General features: G+C 51.0%; 1 protein-coding gene across 4 annotated transcripts; it reads left to right on the top strand.

The window, feature by feature from the left end:
• The first annotated feature begins 1,138 nt into the window (after positions 1-1,138).
• On the top strand, positions 1,139-17,683 carry SEC14L4 (SEC14 like lipid binding 4). Of its 4 annotated transcripts, none has more exons than XM_055374187.2 (13): positions 1,139-1,312; positions 3,118-3,193; positions 10,934-10,977; positions 11,263-11,322; positions 11,466-11,654; positions 11,945-12,040; positions 12,686-12,746; positions 14,338-14,421; positions 14,740-14,846; positions 14,922-15,061; positions 15,157-15,326; positions 16,653-16,813; positions 16,930-17,683. In XM_055374187.2, exons 1-12 carry the CDS (start codon positions 1,259-1,261, stop codon positions 16,790-16,792), a joined length of 1,221 nt encoding a protein of 406 aa, XP_055230162.1. In that variant the 5' UTR covers positions 1,139-1,258; the 3' UTR covers positions 16,793-16,813; positions 16,930-17,683. The 4 variants fall into 4 exon arrangements, with proteins under 4 accessions (XP_055230162.1, XP_018873476.2, XP_055230160.1 ...); XM_055374185.2 differs by having other exon boundaries at positions 1,145-1,312; positions 11,942-12,040; XM_019017931.4 differs by having other exon boundaries at positions 16,653-17,683.
• Positions 17,684-18,153: the final 470 nt, after the last annotated feature.

The raw sequence follows: 18,153 nt of genomic DNA, 5'->3' as shown, positions 1-18,153 counted from the left end.
CCCAGGGCTTCCATTGGTCCACGGCTGGCACCTTGCATGCCTCCGCCTTCAGACTGTGGTTCTCACCCAGGAGCTCCACACTTGGGACACCCCAGGATCTCCACCCCTGCAGATCCCAGCTCTGGTGACAGCTTCAGTAATAACACAATTCTGAAATATATTCCTACCAGCCAGCACTTACTGAGCAGGCAACGCCAGGCATTCTGCTGACCCAGGGTGCGTCCTCTTATCCTTCCAACCATCTTGAGGGCAGGAACCATTTTGCACATAAGGCTATCCTATCAGTCAGTGAGCACTGACAGGTCCCAGGCTGTGTTCAAGGTCAGGGGAAGGAGCCTGGGGGTCATTAGACAAAAGCCCTGGGGGTCCTAGAGGGTTGAGCCAGGTTTATTAAAAATTCCTCCATGTTGGCCAGGTGTGGTGGTTCACATCCCTAATCCCAGCACTTTGGGTGGCGGAGGTTGGAGGATTGCTTGAGGCCAGCAGGTCCAGAGCAGCCTGGTCAGCATAGCAAAACCCGGTCTCTATTTTATTCAAATAAGAAAAAGAAAAAAAATCTTTTTTTTTTTTTTTTTTTTGAGACGGAGTCTCACTCTGTCACCCAGGCTGGAGTGCAGTGGCGCGATCTCGGCTCACTGCAAGCTCCGCCTCCCGGGTTCACGCCATTCTCCTGCCTCAGCCTCCTGAGTAGCTGGAACTACAGGCGCCCGCCACCACCCCCAGCTAATTTTTTGTATTTTTAGTAGAGACAGGTTTTCACCGTGTTAGCCAGGATGGTCTCGATCTCCTCTTGACCTCGTGATCCGCCCGCCTCGGCCTCCCAAAGTGCTGGGATTACAGGCGTGAGCCACCGCGCCTGGCCCAAAAAAAAAAAACATTAAAAAAAAAATTTCCTCCATTTTGCTGGAAAGAGGATCTCAGTGTATTCCCTTTCCTGCCACCTGCGAACAGGCGGGAGCCCCCGCAGTAAGGAGGCCTGGAGGTGGCGGCCTCCAGCTGCCCCAGGCCACTCTCCCGGCAGGTCACCTCCCTGTCCCAAGTAGGGTGCGCTTGGTGACTGCAGCAAAAAATCCTGGAGGGGAGGAGAGAACTGGGCGGGGCGGGGCAGGCCCAGCGCCTCTCCCGTCGGGGCGGGACCAACATCTGGCCCAGCAGGCACAACCAGGCGGCAGCGGATACAAGGCCAGGCGGCGGCGGGCGGGCGGACCTGCGCCCTGCGTCTTTCTGCGCCCTGCGCCTTTCTGCGCCCGCGGGCACCATGAGCGGCCGAGTCGGGGACCTGACCCCCCAGCAGCAGGAGGCGCTGGCCAGGGTGAGGGGCATCGCGGGCTGGGAGACTTGAGGAGGGGCCCTGAGCAGCCTGGCACTGCCCAACCCGGCTGGAGCCCCCATGGTACAGACTGGAACACCGAGCCTGGAGAGAGCGCCTCTGTTCTGCCCTCTGGTCCGGCGTGCGGTTGTTGAGGCGGCTACGTGCAGCACGCGGGACAGGGGCCCATCTCTGCGTGACCAGGGGCCGAATCCAGTCTTCTGACCTTGCGTGCTCTCCACCACCCGGCCCTGGTCCTTGTTCCCCGGTTGTGGGGGAGGGAGTGGCGCTGCCATCCGGCTGCGGGGGCAGCCTTGGGTAGACAGACTGCTTTTCATGTCCAGGTTGCAACATTTGTTTGTTTGGCTTCTCTTTGTGATTTGTTCTTAGGGCCCAAGCTTCTCTGTCTGTAATCTTTTTTTTTTTTTTTTTTTTGAGGTGGAGTCTTGCTCTGTCATCCAGGCTGGAGTGTAATGGCGCAATTTCGGCTCACTGCAACCTCCACCTCCTGAGTTCAAGCGATTCTCCTGCCTCAGCCTCCCAAGTAGCTGGGGCTACAGGTGCCCGCCACCACACCCAACTAATTTTTGTATTTTTAGTAGAGATGGGGTTTCACCATATTGGCCAGGCAGGTCTCTTGGCCAGGCTGGTCTCAAACTCCTGACCTTGTGATCCATCCGCCTTGGCCTCCCAAAGTGCTGGGATTACAGGTGTGAGCCACTGCGCCCGGCCTCATATTTCTAATCCCAAATTTGGATTCAAAGATTCACCTTCAAACCCAGCCTTTGCCTTCAGCTCTGTTGGTCCCCAGGGAAGTGAGATCTCCTCTCTCTCAGACCCAACAGATGCCCTGATAAGGCATTCCTGGCTTCTCTTTCAGCCCCTGTCTGTTGACCTCTGCCTCTGTTTTTTTTCCACAAAGCCTCCACTGTCCGGGGCATCAGGCAGTCCACGCTGGCTGAGTGCTCACATATATCTGATACCTGCTCGGAGCCAAGCCTGCTAAGCGTTTTACGTGGGCAGACTCCTTTGATTGGCACAAGTTTATTTTTATCCCCATTTCAGAGATAAGGAAACTGAGGCTTAGAGAGGTTTGGTAACTTGCCTCTAAATCTAAACCCTCAAGATGCAGTATCAGGGACAACATTCCTAAAACCGTCTAGCTGGCCTGCATCAGACTCTCCCAGGGATCCTTGTAGAAATAAGGCTGTCAGTCGCGCATGGTGGCTCACGCCTGTGATCCCAGCACTTTGGGAGGCCAAGGCGGGCGGATTGTTTGAGCCAAGGAGTTTGAGACCAGCCTGGGCAACATGGCAAGATCCCATCTCTACAAAAAGTACAAAAATTAGCTGGGTGTCTTGTGTGCCTGTGGTCCCAGCTACTTGGGAGTCTGAGCTGGGAGGATCTATTGAACCCGGGAGGCACGGGTTGCAGTGAGCCAAGATCACGCAACTACGCTCCAGCTTGGGTGATAGAGTGAGATCCTGTTTCAATAATAATAATAATAATAATATAAAAATAATAATAAAATAAAAATTAAAAATAAGGATGCCAGGGCCCCACCTTAGACATGTAGAATGGGAGTTCAGTGTGTAGGGCACTCCCAAATTTTGGGAAGTACCCAACTCTTTTTCCTATGTTGGGCTGGAGGGTGCCCTATTTTCAGATGGCAAACTCATTCAGGGCAGCACCCTACATGGTCTTCTGGTGGAGTTGACTGGTGGATGATGTGGGAAGGGTTAGGGGCGGGGTTGGTGGCCCCCGAGGTCATGAGAGCTCCGCTGACCATCAGATCCTCCTCCGCTCAGTTCCGGGAGAACCTCCAGGACCTGCTGCCCATACTGCCCAATGCTGATGACTACTTCCTCCTGCGCTGGCTGCGAGGTGAGGCTTGCAGGGGTCAGGGGAGGCAGAAAGGGAGGGAAGGAAGGAAGGTCTCAGGAGAGGAGTGGGAGACTTTGAGGGAATGGAGCTGTACAGTAGTAAAGAACACAGGCTTGCCAGGCCCGGTGGCTCACACCTGTAATCCCAGCACTTTGGGAGGCCGAGGCGGGCGGATCACCTGAGGTCGGGAGTTCGAGACCAGCCTGACCAACATGGGGAAACCCTGTCTCTACTAAAAATACAAAATTAGCTGGTGTGGTGGCACATGCCTGTAATCTCAGCTACTCAGGAGGCTGAGGCAGGAGAATCGCTTGAACCCGGGAGGCAGAGGTTGCGGTAAGCCGAGATCCCGCCATTGCACTCCAGCCTGGGCATCAAGAGTGAAGCTCCGTCTCAAAAAAAAAACAAAAAAACAAAAAACACAGGGTCTGGAATCAGCCTGCTCTGACTAGAATCTGAGCTCTCCTGTGTATGAGCACAGCACAAAACCCCACTGAGCCTCAGTTTCTTCATCTGTCAAGCAAGGATGAGGCAACAGGTGGGCACAGAGTCCAGATGAGGTTACGGTTAACAGCCAGGACGTCCTCAGGCCTCTGGCCTGGCCAGCCCTTGGGGCAGATGTTGCAGAGCACTGTTTTCAGTATTTGCCTTTGGGTCTACCTCCAGTTCCCCGAGGACAGGTCTCTGTTGTCCCCTAAAGGAACCGAGGTGCCCTAGTGCACTGAGCAGGTGCCCAGCAAACACTTAAGGAAGTGGATTTAGCGAATGCTAGAGAAGCAGTTTCTTCTAGGAATTACAGCAGCAGTCTAAAAAAATAATAACAAGCCAGATGCGATGGCTCACGCTTATAGTCCCAGTGCTTTGGGAGGCTGAGGCAGGCAGATTGCTTGAGCTCAGGAGTTCAAGACCAGCCTGGGCAACATGGTGAAACCTCATCTCTACAAAAAATACAAAAATTAGCCGGGTGAGCTGCCGAGCACCTGTAATCCCAGCTACTCAGGAGGCTGAGGTGAGAGGATCACTTGAGCCTGGGAGGTGGAGGATGCAGTGAGCTGAGATTGTACCACTGCACTCCAGCCTAGGCGACAGAGTGAAACCCCATCTCAAAATAATAATAACAGACACTTCCCCAGAGCTTAGGGAAAAATTCATCTTAACTCATTACACCTCATGGAATGGATTTTGAACTTGAGATGAGTGAGAAGTCAGGAGTCAGCCCGGAAAGCATACATACAGTGCAGGGTTTAAAATGCTGGCTTTGGAATTGGGAAGAGCTGTGACTGAGTTCCAGTGCTAGCATGTGCCCGTGGCAAGCCAGTCATTGTCCCAACCTCACTTTCCTCTTCTGTGTAATGGGCATAATACTGGTCCCTACCTTCAGGGTGCTGTGAGTCAAATGAGGTCGCAGATGCACACAGTACCTGAGAAAAGGAAGTCCCTACCAGGGACTAATTCTTCCTCTGATTTGTTCTGTTTTTTTGTTTTTGTTTTTGTTTTTGTTTTTCAATATTTTGGCCAGGCCCTGTGGTTCACGCTTGTAATCCCAGCACTTTGGGAGGCCGAGGCGGGCAGATCACTTGAGGCCAGGAGTTCGAGACCAGCCTGGCCAACATAGTGAAACCCCATTTCTGCAAAAATACAAAAATTAGCTGGGTGTGGTGGCACGTGCCTGTAGTTCCAGCTAGTCAGGAGGCTGAGGCACGAGAATCACTTGAACCCAGGAGGCGGAGGTTGCAGTGAGCCGAGATCATGCCACTGCACAACAAAGTGAGACTCTGTCTTAAAAAAAAAAAAGTATATATATATATGTGTGTGTGTGTGTGTGTGCGTGTGTGTGTGTATATATATAAAAACTTTAATTTTTAGAATAGTTTTAGATTTTCAGAAAATTGCAAATATAGTGCAAAAAGTTCCCACATACTCTGCACCTAGTTTTCCTTATTATTAACATCTTCTTCTTATGATGATGATGGTACATTTGTTAGAATTAATAAACCAGTATGGATACATTATTATTAACTACAGTCCGTATATTATTTGGATTTCCTTCATTTTTCTCTTCCAGGATCCCATCCAGGATCCCACATTATATTTAGTCGTCTTGCCCTCCTTAAGCCCCCTTGGCTGTGGCACTTTCTATTTGTTTTTGACAAGGGAATATGGCATTGCCCCCAGCCCGGACCAAAGAAGGAGTTGGGACAGTTAATTTCTTGAAGCCCCTTGATACAGCATCAGCTCTCTCTCTTCCTTTAGTATCTTTTTGGGTTTAAAACCCAGCTTTTGGGGTGCTTGGTGTGTCCTTGATAAAGGAGTGAGATTGGAGATACCGAGGCTTCCAGGTCATAGGAAAGAAAAAGGATCCAAGATTGGGAAGGGGGCTGGGTGTCCTGATGCCTCCCACCTCATGCCATGGGTGATGGGACCTGCTGGCATGGCCCCGTCGTCCACTTCAGCGTCAGCTCCGCTAGTCCCGGCCTCACCAACCCAAGACCCAGGCAAAGGGGAGGGCTACTGCTGAGGCTGAGCTTGGTAGAGGACCCTCTCCCGGGCCTCATGCTGAGGGGCTTTTCCCAACCCTCCTTCTGAAGTTCTTTTCCTTTGTTTTTATTTATTTTTATTTTTATTTTTTGTAGACACAGGGTCACAGGGTCTCACTACATTGCCCAGGCTGGTCTCGAACCCCTGGACCCAAAATGATCCTCCCGCCTCGGCCTCTCAAAGTGCGGGGATTACAGGCATGAGCCACTCTGCCTGACCCCCTGTTTTTCCTTAACTTCATCCCACATCTGTCTGTCAGTTCCATTAGTTTCATCTGATGCCTGTTCCATCAGGGCAGGGATGTGCCTGCCCTGGTCCCCTCAGCCTGGCGCATAGTAGGTGTTACTAAAAAAAAAAAAAAAAAAAAAATTCTGTCCTCATATCCCATGAGCATTGCCCAAACCACTGTCTATAGGATAAGAAACCACATTCTGGTTCCTAACTGAAAAATCTCCTATAGCCAGGCACAGTGGCTCACTCCTGTAATCCTGGCACTTTGGGAGGCTGAGGCAGGAGGATTGCTTGACCCAGGAGTTCAAGACCAGCCCGGGCAACATGACGAAACCATATCTCTACAAAAAATTCAAAAATAAGCCGGGGGTGTTGGTGCATGCTTGTACTTCCAGCTATTCGGGAGGCTGAGGTAGGACGATGACTTGTCTCAAAAAGCAAACAAACAACAAAACAGAAAATCACCTATAAACTGAATCTTTTTTAAGCCTATAAGAGAAGATTATGAACAAATATGCACTAATAAATTTGAAAATCCAAGTGAAGAAAGACACATTTCTAGAAAATAATATATAAGACCAAAATCCAGCAAGAAGAAATAGAAAACGTCATCAGACCAATAAATATTAGAGAAATTGAAATGGCAGCAAAAACTTCCCCTCCCCCAAAACTCAGACTCCAGTGGTTCTACAGATGAATTCCGCCAGAGTTTTAATACCAGTTGGCCGGGCGCGGTGACTCATGTCTGTAATCCCAGCACTTTGGGAGGCCGAGGCGGGCGGATCACCTGAGGTCGGGAGTTCGAGAAAAGCCTGACCAACATGGAGAAACCCTGTCTCTACTAAAAATACAAAAATTAGCCAGGCATGGTGGTGGGCACCTGCAATCCCGGCTACTCGGGAGGCTGAGGCAGGAGAATCGCTTGAACCCAGGAGGCAGACGTTGCAGTGAGCCAAGATTGTACCATCACACTCCAGGCTGGGAAACAGAGAGAGACTCCGTCTCAAAAAAAAAAAAACAGTTAATTTGTAGCTCATACGAATTCTTAAAGAACCTATGAGAGAGTGAAAGTTACCTTATAAGGTTTGAGTAAGTTTGATTTCAAAGCTAGATCAGTACAATTTTTTATTTCATTTTATTATTATCATTTTTTTGAGACAGAATCTTGCTTCATTGCCAAGGATGGAGTGCAGTGGTACAAGTTCGGCTCACTGCAACCTCCACCTCCCAGGTTCAAGTGATTCTCGTGCCTCAGCCTCCTGACTAGCTGGGATTACAGGCATGAGCCACCACACTCAGCTAATTTTTTGTATTTTTAGTAGAGACAGGGTTTTACCATGTTGGCCAAGCTGGTCTCGAACTCCTGACCTGAAGTGATCTGCCTGCCTTGGCCTCCCAAAGTGCTGGGATTACAGGCAGGAGCCACTGCGCCCAGCTAATACAATTTTTTAAAAAAGAAAATTCTCAGCCTATTTTACTTATGAATGTAGATATAAAGAAGTCTAAATCAGGCCAGGTGCGGTGGCTCACACCTGTAATCCCAGCACTTTGGGAGGCCGAAGCAGGCGGATCACCTGAGGTCAGGAGTTCCAGACCAGCCTGGCCAACATGGTGAAACCCCATCAGTTAAAAAAAATAGTAGTCTAAATCAATATTATGTAGTAGAATCCAATAAGGCATTAAAATTATGCAGCATGACTGGCCGGGCGCGGTGGCTCACACCTGTGATCCCAGCACTTTGGGAGGCCGAGGCGAGCAGTTCATGGGGTCAGGAGATCAAGACCATCCTGGCTAACATGGTGAAACCCCGTCTCTAGTAAAAATACAAAAAAAAATTAGCTGGGCCTGGTGGCGGGTGCCTGTGGTCTCAGCTACTCAGGAGGCTGAGGCAGGAGAATGGCGTGAACCCGGGAGGCGGAGCTTGCAGTGAGCCGAGATCACGCCACTGCACTCCAGCCTGGGCGACAGAGCGAGACTCCATCAAAAAAAAAAAAAATAATAATAATAATAATAATTATGCAGCGTGACCAAGGGAAGTTTATCTTAGGTGTGCAAGAGTAGTTCAACAACAGAATATCTATCGGTGTCATTGAAAACATTAATGAGTGCTAGAAATGAGAAATTATGTGGCTATCTCAATTAATGCAGATAGAGCATTTGAAAAGGTTCAAATCCTACTTATAAGACAAAATGAAAGTCTTACCAATCTAGGGATAGAAAGGGGTTTCCTTGACTTGGTAATGGTTATGTAGCAAAAATCCTCTGACAAATGTTAACACTTATTAGAGGATTTTAGATGCATTTTCTTTAAGATCAGGAACAAGGAAAGAATAACAACATCAATCAACATTACTGTTTAAATGTAGAACTGGAGACCTTTGCCAATGTTACATGGAAAGAAAAAATATCAATTGGTAGAAAGACTAGAAGGAAAGAGTTAAAATATTTGCAGAGAGATTGCTTGTCTCCCTTGAAAACCAACTGGATCAACAGAAAACCTCTAGAACTCAAAAAAAATTCAGCAATATTGCCAGATATAAAAATCAGTAGCGGGCAGGGCATGGTGGCTCACACCTGTAATCCCAGCACTTTGGGAGGCCAAGGCAGGCAGATCGCTTGAAGTTAGGAGTTCAAGACCAACCTGGCTAATAAAAATACAAAAATTAGCCAGGCATGGTGGTGCATGCCTGTAGTCCCAGCTACTCAGGAGGCTGAGGCACGAGAATTGCTTGGACCTGGGAGGTGGAGGTTGCAGTGAGCTGAGATCTGCACTCCAGCCTGGGTGACAGAGTAAGACTCTGCCTCAAAAAAAAAAAAAAAAAAAAAAAGATAATGAAAAGTCAGATACCATTCAAAACAGCAACAAAGCCCATAAAATACCCAGGAGTTTAACCTAGAACACACAAGACCTATACAGCAAAAATCTTAAAATCTCTGAAGTATATAGAACTGCCCTGTTCAGTTTGATCACCTGTAGCCACATATAACTGTAACGATTAAATTAAATTAAAACTCCAGGTCCTCAATCACACTTGCCACGTTTCAATTGCTCTGTAGCCTCAGGCAGCTAGCGGCTACCATAATGAGCAGCTCAGGTATAGGACATTTCCATCATCACAGAACGTTCTCTTTGACAGAATTGACACAGAAGATGATTTTAATAAATATATAGCCCAGAGCAAAGATCGGGTAGGTGAACTTGGTGGCTTGTCTTCAAATATTTGCAGAATTGCCACATTGACAAGAGATAACATGTATTTGTTTGACCTCTGATGATGGGGCTGGAATCATCACAGGGCAGATTTGGGTTCAGTCAAAGCTGCTGAGGAATGGAATGGTAATGTCTTCTGTGGTAATGAACTCTCCATCATGGGAGATAATCAAGACTGAGCTGTTGCATTGGGGGTTCTTTTTTTTTTTTTCAGACAGGGTCTCACTCAGTCACCCAGGCTGGAGTGCAGTGGTGCGATCTTGGCTTACTGCAGCTTCCTTCTCCTGGGTTCAAGTGATTCTTGTGCCTCAGCCTCCCGAGTAGCTGGGACTACAGGTGTGCACCACCACGCCTAGCTAAGTTTTGTGTTTGTTGTTGTTGTTGTTGTTGTTTGAGATGAAGTCTTGCTGTTGTCCCCCAGGCTGGAGTGCAATGACACGACTGCGGCTCACTGCAACCTCTGCCTCCTGGGTTCAAGCAATTCTCCTGCCTCAGCCTCCTGAGTAGCTGGGATTACAGGCACCTGCCGCCATGCCCAGCTAATTTTTGTATTTTTAGTAGAGACGGGGTTTTACCATGTTGCCCAGGCTGGTCTTGAACTCCTGACCTCAAGTGATCTGCCCGCCTTGGTCTCCCAAAGTGCTGGAATTACAGGCGTGAGCCACCACGCCTGGCCGGGAGTGATTTCTGGAACTGTTTCATGATCAGAGCAGAGGAGGCCTGGATAGCATCTGAGATCCCTTCCATTTGAAAATCTCTGACCCCGCATATTGTTTCAGCTCCGGGAGTGGACAAATTCCTCAGTGAGCCAGGAGTCTCAGAGAGCAACAGTCAAAGCATTTCTAAAATAGAGCATCATGTTTTCAATTAAAGTGTGTCTATTTCTTCAAAATAGGTAATCATGATAGCTACTGTTTATTCAGAACCTACTGTGAGCCAGGTATTGGGCCAAACACTTTCTATACATTATCTCATGTTGTTCTTTGAATAACTGAAACAGATAGCGTTCCCATTTAACTGATTAAAAAACTAAGGCTCAGAGAAGGTAAGCGACTTGCTCAAGGTTTCACAGGAAATAAAAGGGCAACACTAGACTTTAAGCCCCAGTCTGTGTGAATCCAAACCCCATGCTCCCCACCACCCCTAACACTGTGCAGGTGGTGGGGGGGGTGTCTCTGCTTCCTGAGGGACATCAAATACAGGCTAGACTGGCCTCCAGAAGGTTGTAGGAAGACTGGAAACTGAAATCAAGGGCTCTCCAGTCTTCTAGAGGATTAAAGATCCTTAACTTGTTAAAAAACATTTCTAGGTCAGGCACAGAGGCTCGTGCCTGTAATTCCAACACTTTGGGAAGCTGAGGTGGGAGGACTGCTTGAGGCCAGGAGTTCAAGACCAGCCTGGGCAACATAGCAAGATCCCTATCTCTACCAAAAAAAAAAAATCTAAAAAAAATTAGCCAGGCATGGTGGTGTGGCCCTGTAGTCTCAGCTACTCAGGAGGCTGGGGTAGGAGGATCACCTGGGCCAGAGGCCACAGTAAGCTATGATCACATCACTGCACTCTGGCCTGGGCAACAGAACCAAGACTCTGTCTCAAAAAATAAACACACAAACAAACAAACAACCATTTCTAGATGTTCAATGTATTATTGGGGTGTCCGGAAAAGGCTGGGGACACCTTAGCTGTTTCCTCATGAGTTTTTAGGGAAGGGCTCTTTCTGGATCTAGCCTTGAGCTTCTATTTACCCCCTCTTCTTGCAGCTCGAAACTTTGACCTGCAGAAATCCGAAGACATGCTCCGAAGGGTAAGGATCTGTGATCCCTACTGCCCTGTCTTCCATGCACTGTGACCCAGGGATTCGCGGCAAAAGGGTAGAGACTCTGGCCCTGTCCCACTCTCCTGTTCCTTCTTTCTCCCTCCCCCGATCTCTTTCTGCATCAGACCCAAGTCCCCCCAGCCCACCTCCTGTCCCCATGCCCTGAGAGCCTGGGTATGCTGTGGTGGGATCTTGGTGGCTGTGGGCAGAGGGACCTAGCCTGGTGTCCCCAGGTTCCTGCAAAATCCTATAGCTCCTGCTGTGTTCCTGCAGCACATGGAGTTCCGGAAGCAACAAGACCTGGACAACATTGTCACATGGCAGCCCCCTGAGGTGAGCCTCGAGCAGCATCCCCCAGGCCATCTGAGGCCCTTCACCTCTGACCTCATCTCCCACCTACCACATCCAGCCACCTGATGGAGTAGGGACCCAGCCTGGTGAGCTGGATTGACTCAGGACCTTACCCACACCTCCAGGTCATCCAGCTGTATGACTCGGGTGGTCTTTGTGGCTACGACTACGAAGGCTGCCCTGTGTACTTCAACATCATTGGGTCCCTCGACCCCAAGGGTCTCCTGCTGTCAGCCTCCAAGCAGGATATGATCCGGAAGCGCATCAAGGTCTGTGAGCTGCTGTTGCATGAGTGTGAGCTGCAGACTCAGCAGGTGAGCAGCGGGGATGAGGCTGGGTCTCATCTGTCTACAGGGTGGCCCCAGGACCAGAGAAGGGTGGCACCCTGCCCCTCTCCAGCCCTCAGCACCCAGGGCTCTGGTGGAATATGGGCTTCTCCCACCCTTACCCACCCGTAAAGGTGAGGTGTTGTCCATCTGTCTGGAAAACACTGTGGGCTGCCAGAAGGTGGGATGGCAGGAAGGTGGGGAGAAGTGCCCAAGTCTCTGGCCAGGATCTCCTGGCTGGAGCTGTCGTCTGACCTATATGACTCTGTCCCAAGCAGCTGGGCAGGAAGATCGAGATGGCGCTGATGGTGTTTGACATGGAGGGGCTGAGCCTGAAACACCTGTGGAAGCCAGCTGTGGAGGTCTACCAGCAGGTAAGGTGGGTGGCTGGCTTGGGGCTGGTGTGGGCAGTGGCTCCCAGCTGTGAGCCCTAGCTGTGAATTGATGTGAGAATCCAGTGAGATAGAGGGGTGGGGATGCCCTGCAGGGGCTCCACAGACCAGCCAATGATGCTGGCCTAGAGACCACCCTCCACGGAGAAAGGGGAGCAAGATTAACACAAAGAGGCCAGGCGCGGTGGCTCACGCCTGTCATCCCAGCACTTTGGGAAGCCAAGGTGGGAAGATTCCTTGAGCAGGAGTTCAAGATCAGCCTGAGCAACACAGTGAGATGTCATCTCTCCCAACAATAATAATAATAATTTTTACATTAGCCCAGTGCAGTGGCACGTGCCTGTAGTCCTAGATACTTGCGTGGCTGACGCGGGAGGATCTCTTGAACCCAGGAATTCAAGGTCGCAGCGACCTGTGATTGTGCCACTATACTCCACCTTGGGAGACAGAGTGAGACCCTGTCTCGAGAACAAATCAACAAACAAAAAAAGAATAACAGAGGAAGAGGCACATGCTTGTGGGGAAGGTAGGATGGGCCTCTTGTCTCAGCAGCATCAGAGGCCACAGAAACCCATGGGCGGGAGGTGATGGAACACAGCCCCAACCAGACTCATCTTGACTCCACAGTTTTTTAGCATCCTGGAAGCAAATTATCCTGAGACTCTGAAGAATTTAATTGTTATTCGAGGTAAGCCCATGACCGGGATGACCTCCTGGGGAGGGAGAAGCAGGAATTGGGGGTACAGTAGGTAAGCCGTGGAGTTAAAGGCTTCTTCACCCATCCTTTGTGAAGAACCAGGTTTTGTGTGGTTGGTTTCTGGTTAGTTAGTTAGTTATTGAGATGGAGTCTCCCTCTGTCACCTAGGCCGGAGTGCAGTGGCACGATCTTGGCTCACTGCAACCTCCGCCTCCTGGGTTCAAGCAATTCTCCTGCCTCAGCCTTCCTAGTAGCTGGGATTACAGGTGCACGCCACCATGCCTGGCTAATTTTTGTATTTTAAGTAGAGATGGGGTTTCCCCATGTCGGCCAGGCTGGTTTTGAACTCCTGATCTCAAGTCATCCAGCCACTTCGGCCTCCCACAGTGCTGGGATTATAGATGTGAGCCACCGCACCCGGCCTCTGGCTTTATTTTTTAGTTTCAGTCCTTCACAGACTGATATTTTTGTAATATACAAAATCGTGCACTGGTATGTTGCAGCAATGTCAAGTTATAAGTTTCTAAATGTTTACTGTTACTTACTTATGTCAGTGTGGGCTGGGAACAGATAGTCCCTGGGCCACACTAGTGGATGGACACACTTTGAGCGGGAATGGTCGCTGGCTGCCCTGGTGATGTCATGTGTTCCAGAGTCAGAGGATCTGGTTCAAATCTAACTAGCTCTATGATTTTATCCAAGTCTACTTAACCTCACTGAGCCTCAGTTTTCCCATTCTGTAAGATGGGGATACAATAGCCCCCTCCCCAAAGATAACTATGAGGTTAAATGAAACAGTGTGTGGAGAAGATGGAGCACAGAGCTTGGCCCACAGACAGTGCTCAGTTGAGTGTGAGCAATTCAGGGCAGGACAGGAAGTCTCATGTAGATGTCACACCCAAGAAGATTCCAGACAACCTGGAGTGTGGAAAAGAAGAGATACTGTTGGGGAATCAATATTGCTGACCCTAGAGCCAGCTTGTGCCCAACCCCTTACAACTGGGTTGGGGAGACAGCCATTTTTCTTTTTCTTTTTTCTTTTCTTTTTTTTTTTTTGAGATGGAATCTCACTCTCTCACCCAGGCTGGAGTGCAGTGGCGTGATCTTGGCTCACTGCAACCTCTGCCTCCCAGGTTCAAGCAGTTCTTGTGCCGCTGCCAACCGAGTAGCCGGGATTACAAGCATGCACCACTACGTTCAGCTAATTTTTGTATTTTTAGTAGAGACGGGGTTTCACCATGTTGGCCGGGCTGGTCTTGAACTCCTGGCTTCAAGTGATCTGCCTGCCTCAGCCTCCCAAAGTGCTGGGATTTCAGGCATGAGCCACTGCGCCTGGCCTGAGACAACCATTTATTGAAAGCCAGGAACTGTGCCAGGCGTTATACATACATTATTTCACCTTCATTTTCCAGTTAACTGCACTAAGACTTAGAGAGGGTGGGTAACTTGCTGAAGGTCACACAGCAGAGAGTGGCAGAATCCATATCTGTCCACCTCCTGTCCAGCACCTGCTCTTGGCTGTGGCTCTGTATCCCCACGTCCTTTCTGGTCCAGCTTCTCAAGAGATTTACATGTGTTTCAGCCCCAAAACTGTTCCCTGTGGCCTTCAACTTGGTCAAGTCGTTCATGAGTGAGGAGACACGCAGGAAGATTGTGATTCTGGGAGGTGAGCGACTTGGCCCCCTGGTTGTGTCCATCTGCCTGGGAAGCAGAGGTCAATGCTAAAGACCCTGCTTCTCCCTGGCTTGTCCTCTACTCGGGCACTACCCCTGGCCTGACCCTGGTGAACCTCCACACACACGGGCAATGCCTTGGGTCCTAGACCGTGGGCTGGGAGCCACATAAAGGTCTTGGGTACTCTTAGGAGTAGGCGCCCAGGGGAGCACGCCCAGGACATATCAGGTTCCCTCACCAGGCTCAGCCCCCTCTGCCCTCTGTTGAGTCTCTTGAGTCCCTTTGGAGTCCCTCTCTTGCTCCCACGCAGACAACTGGAAGCAGGAGCTGACAAAATTCATCAGCCCTGACCAGCTGCCCGTGGAGTTTGGGGGGACCATGACTGACCCCGATGGCAACCCCAAGTGCCTGACCAAGGTACAGGGTGCCCAGAGGATGGGGAAGGAGGGGAGAAGCTGTGACCTAGTGCCCACACACCCCCTTCACCCACAGATCAACTACGGGGGTGAGGTGCCCAAGAGCTACTACCTGTGCGAGCAGGTGAGGCTGCAGTATGAGCACACGAGGTCCGTGGGCCGCGGCTCCTCCCTGCAGGTGGAGAATGAGATCCTGTTCCCGGGCTGTGTGCTCAGGTAGGGATGGCAGCCACTCTACACCTGGGCACATCTGGGAGGGGCCTGGAGCCCACCCAGGCAGGGGGTCGCCAATGAGGCTCTATCCACTGCAGGTGGCAGTTTGCTTCAGATGGTGGGGACATCGGCTTTGGGGTTTTCCTGAAGACCAAGATGGCGGAGCGGCAGAGTGCTAGGGAGATGACAGAGGTGCTGCCCAGCCAGCGCTACAACGCCCACATGGTGCCTGAGGATGGGAGCCTCACCTGCCTCCAGGCTGGCGTCTGTAAGAGCTGCAGGGTTTACTGGAATTGTTTTCCCTGCCAGTCTCCCCTCTGCTTGCCCTCTCTTTCCAGCTCTCGGGAGGGTGGGGGGATCTCTGTAAGCTCCAGGGGAGCCGGCTTTGGGGCCATGGATCAGATGAGTGGCCCCTACCTGTAGGTATGAGGGCAGAGATTCATTGTGGGGGAAGAGCTGGTATTCAGAACCTAGGGCCTTGGGCTCAGCTCATAAGAAGCCCATATACCGGGATCACTGGACTAAGAGACAGGTAAGTAAGAGGCCATGGACTTAGAGTCAGGGGTCTTGGCAAGGGGACCACCCAGTTGCATGAACCACCCCACTCCAGGAGTCCCAAAGAGGTGACTTCCTCCAGGTGCTTATCATTCACCCCCAGGCCTTCCAGGCCAGATGCAGCTCAGTCAGCTTTACCAGAAGTAGCATTGCTCAGGGACACCACTGCCCTTCCACATCTATTGGGAACAGAGCTAGGAGAAGGGGAACCCAAGGTTGATTTCCTATGGAGGAGAAGGGTGTGGCTTATGCTTAAGTTAACACATTACCTTGTTTCATTTTGTGGAAAGGGAGCATTAGGAGAGTAGAGACAGACAAGTCTGCACGACTCATCACACCTGAGTTCATGTTGGACCTTGGCATTGAAGGACATGCCTTCTGTGAGACGGAAAGCGGCTTATGTAGCCCAGCCCATTCCTCCTGGGGTAGCAGGGCTCCTCCCTGGGTTGGGACATCTGGATAAAGGAATCCCAGTACCTCCCCTCCCTTGCTCTGTGACCGCTGAAAGATCATATCACCTCTCCAAGCCTCAGTTTTCTCCTCCGTAAAATGAGGATGACATTGCCTTCCACATGGGGCTGCTTTGAGGATTCAGGGGCTATAATGTGTGATGGAATCCATGGTGCATGGAGAGGCCCAAGAGCTACCTGTGCAACCGCAACTAGGCGAGGACGCAGTACGAGCATACTGTGTCCGTGGGCCACAGCTCCTCCCTGCAGGTGGAGCTCGAGATCCCGTTCCCAGGCCGCCTGCTCCCTGGCTGTGTGCTGTTCTATATGCTGATGACCATCATGATTCCTTCATGTAGCGCAAGCCACCATGGAGATGGCAGCGAGCAATGGGCTTAGGGCTGGGCACAGGCTGGCCCTCAGGCCCCACCCACTGTCCTGGACAGCTCATTTCCAAGGGTTCCAGGGATGCAGGACGTTCCAGGGATGCAGCTCATTCCCAAGGGTTCCAGGGATGCACCCATGCAGGGCTGGCTCTTCCTGCAGATGTGCGGGGTTTGTGCTCCCTGATCACCTCTCCATCACTGCAGATGTCCTGCGCTTCGACAACACCTACAGCCGGATGCATGCCAAGAAGCTCAGCTACACTGTGGAGGTGCTGCTTCCCGACAAGGCCTCTGCGGAGACGCTGCAGAGTCTCAAGGCGATGAGACCCTCCCCAACACAGTGAAGACCCCAGCCACCTCTACCTGTGCGCTCCAACCCCTTCACACCCACCCCTCTGACCCCTGCCTTCCCAGGCAGGGTGGTGCTGAAGGTGGCTGCAGAGAGCCACTTGTCCCACGTCACCATTTCATCTCATTGTAGGCTCACCTGGCACAGTGGCCAAGCAGGAAGGGGCCACCAGTGCATAGCCCATGCTGAAGATTCAGACAGGAACCTCTTTCCCTGTTCCCAGAGAATGCGGCTGAGAATGAGAACGCTGAAGATGATCCAGTCCACTGAGGATGGGTCCTGCTTGCAGAAGCTGCCCTTTCACCCATCTCGACAAGATCCAGCCACCCAGGACTCACCCATGCCTGGTGTTCCAGCTTCAGGGGGTGTGCGTGGTTCCCAGGTCCTGTGGACATCACAGCTTCAGGCCTGAAGAGCAGAGAAGCCCCGTTCTCTGCATGTAGGAGGTCAGCAGGGGTGGGCAGGCCCAGCTGGAGGCAGCTGGGTGAGGGTCCTGGTTCCAGCAGAGCACTGGGGCCCATCCAAGTTTGTTCTGCCACCACTGGATGGAAAATTGGAAATGGACTGGGCGTGGTGGCTCACGCCTATAATCCCAGCCGTTTGGAAGGCTGAGTTGGGCAGATCACCTGAGGTCAGGAATTCGGGACCAGCCTGGGCAACATGGTGAAACCCTGTCTCTACTAAAAATACAAAAATTAGCTGGGCATGGTGGCGTGCGCCTGTAATCCCAGCTACTCAGGAGGCTGAGGCAGGAGAATCGCTTGTACCCAGGAGGCGGAGGTTGTAGTGAGCTGAGATCGTGCCACTGCACTCCAGCCTGGGCAACAGAGCCAGACTCCGTCTCTAAACAAACAAACAAACAAACAAATAAATAAAGAACATTGGACACGGAGAGGTGGGGCCTGGCATGAGTAACCATCAGAGGAAAAAGCCATGCTCAGCCTTCCAGTTGAGTGGGTAACGACTGAGTCTCCAGGGAATTCCCAGTGACCTCCCCTCCACACCTGCTGTGATCCTGCCAACATTTAGCTTTGGTTCTCTTGGCAGCTGCACCATTCATGGGTGCATATACGTAGAGTCTGAACAGGTGCTCTGCTGCTAGAAACAGCAAACCATCTAGATTAAACTCCTAAAGCCAGTGCCACGAGGCATTCCTGTTCCAACTGGGTGTTTGAGCAGATTGGCAAAAAAAAACAACAACAAAAAAAAAAACGGCTGTGCTGGCTCCAAGGAGATGGCCTGGGCTGTCGGGCAAGAGTCACAGGACATCCCCATGTCCAGGGGCTGCCTCTGCATCGGAGATGTGACAGGCATCCCCACTACCCTGTTGCACTGCGTGGCCACGCTGTCTGCTGC

Source organism: Gorilla gorilla, chromosome 23 (genome assembly GCF_029281585.2).
Source record: "Gorilla gorilla gorilla isolate KB3781 chromosome 23, NHGRI_mGorGor1-v2.1_pri, whole genome shotgun sequence".
Classification (NCBI taxonomy): domain Eukaryota; kingdom Metazoa; phylum Chordata; class Mammalia; order Primates; family Hominidae; genus Gorilla; species Gorilla gorilla.
This window is presented reverse-complemented; position numbering and strand designations above follow the sequence as displayed.

What these genes read in the sequence shown, in the direction of transcription:
- SEC14L4 (XM_055374185.2), top strand. Translation starts at nt 1,259, where the DNA reads ATGAGCGGCCGAGTCGGGGACCTGACCCCCCAGCAGCAGGAGGCGCTG. An exon ending in GAATTTAATTGTTATTCGAG is followed by an intron (nt 12,747 to 14,337) that starts GTAAGCCCATGA and finishes CATGTGTTTCAG; the next exon opens with CCCCAAAACTGTTCCCTGTG. An exon ending in GAAGATTGTGATTCTGGGAG is followed by an intron (nt 14,422 to 14,739) that starts GTGAGCGACTTG and finishes GCTCCCACGCAG; the next exon opens with ACAACTGGAAGCAGGAGCTG.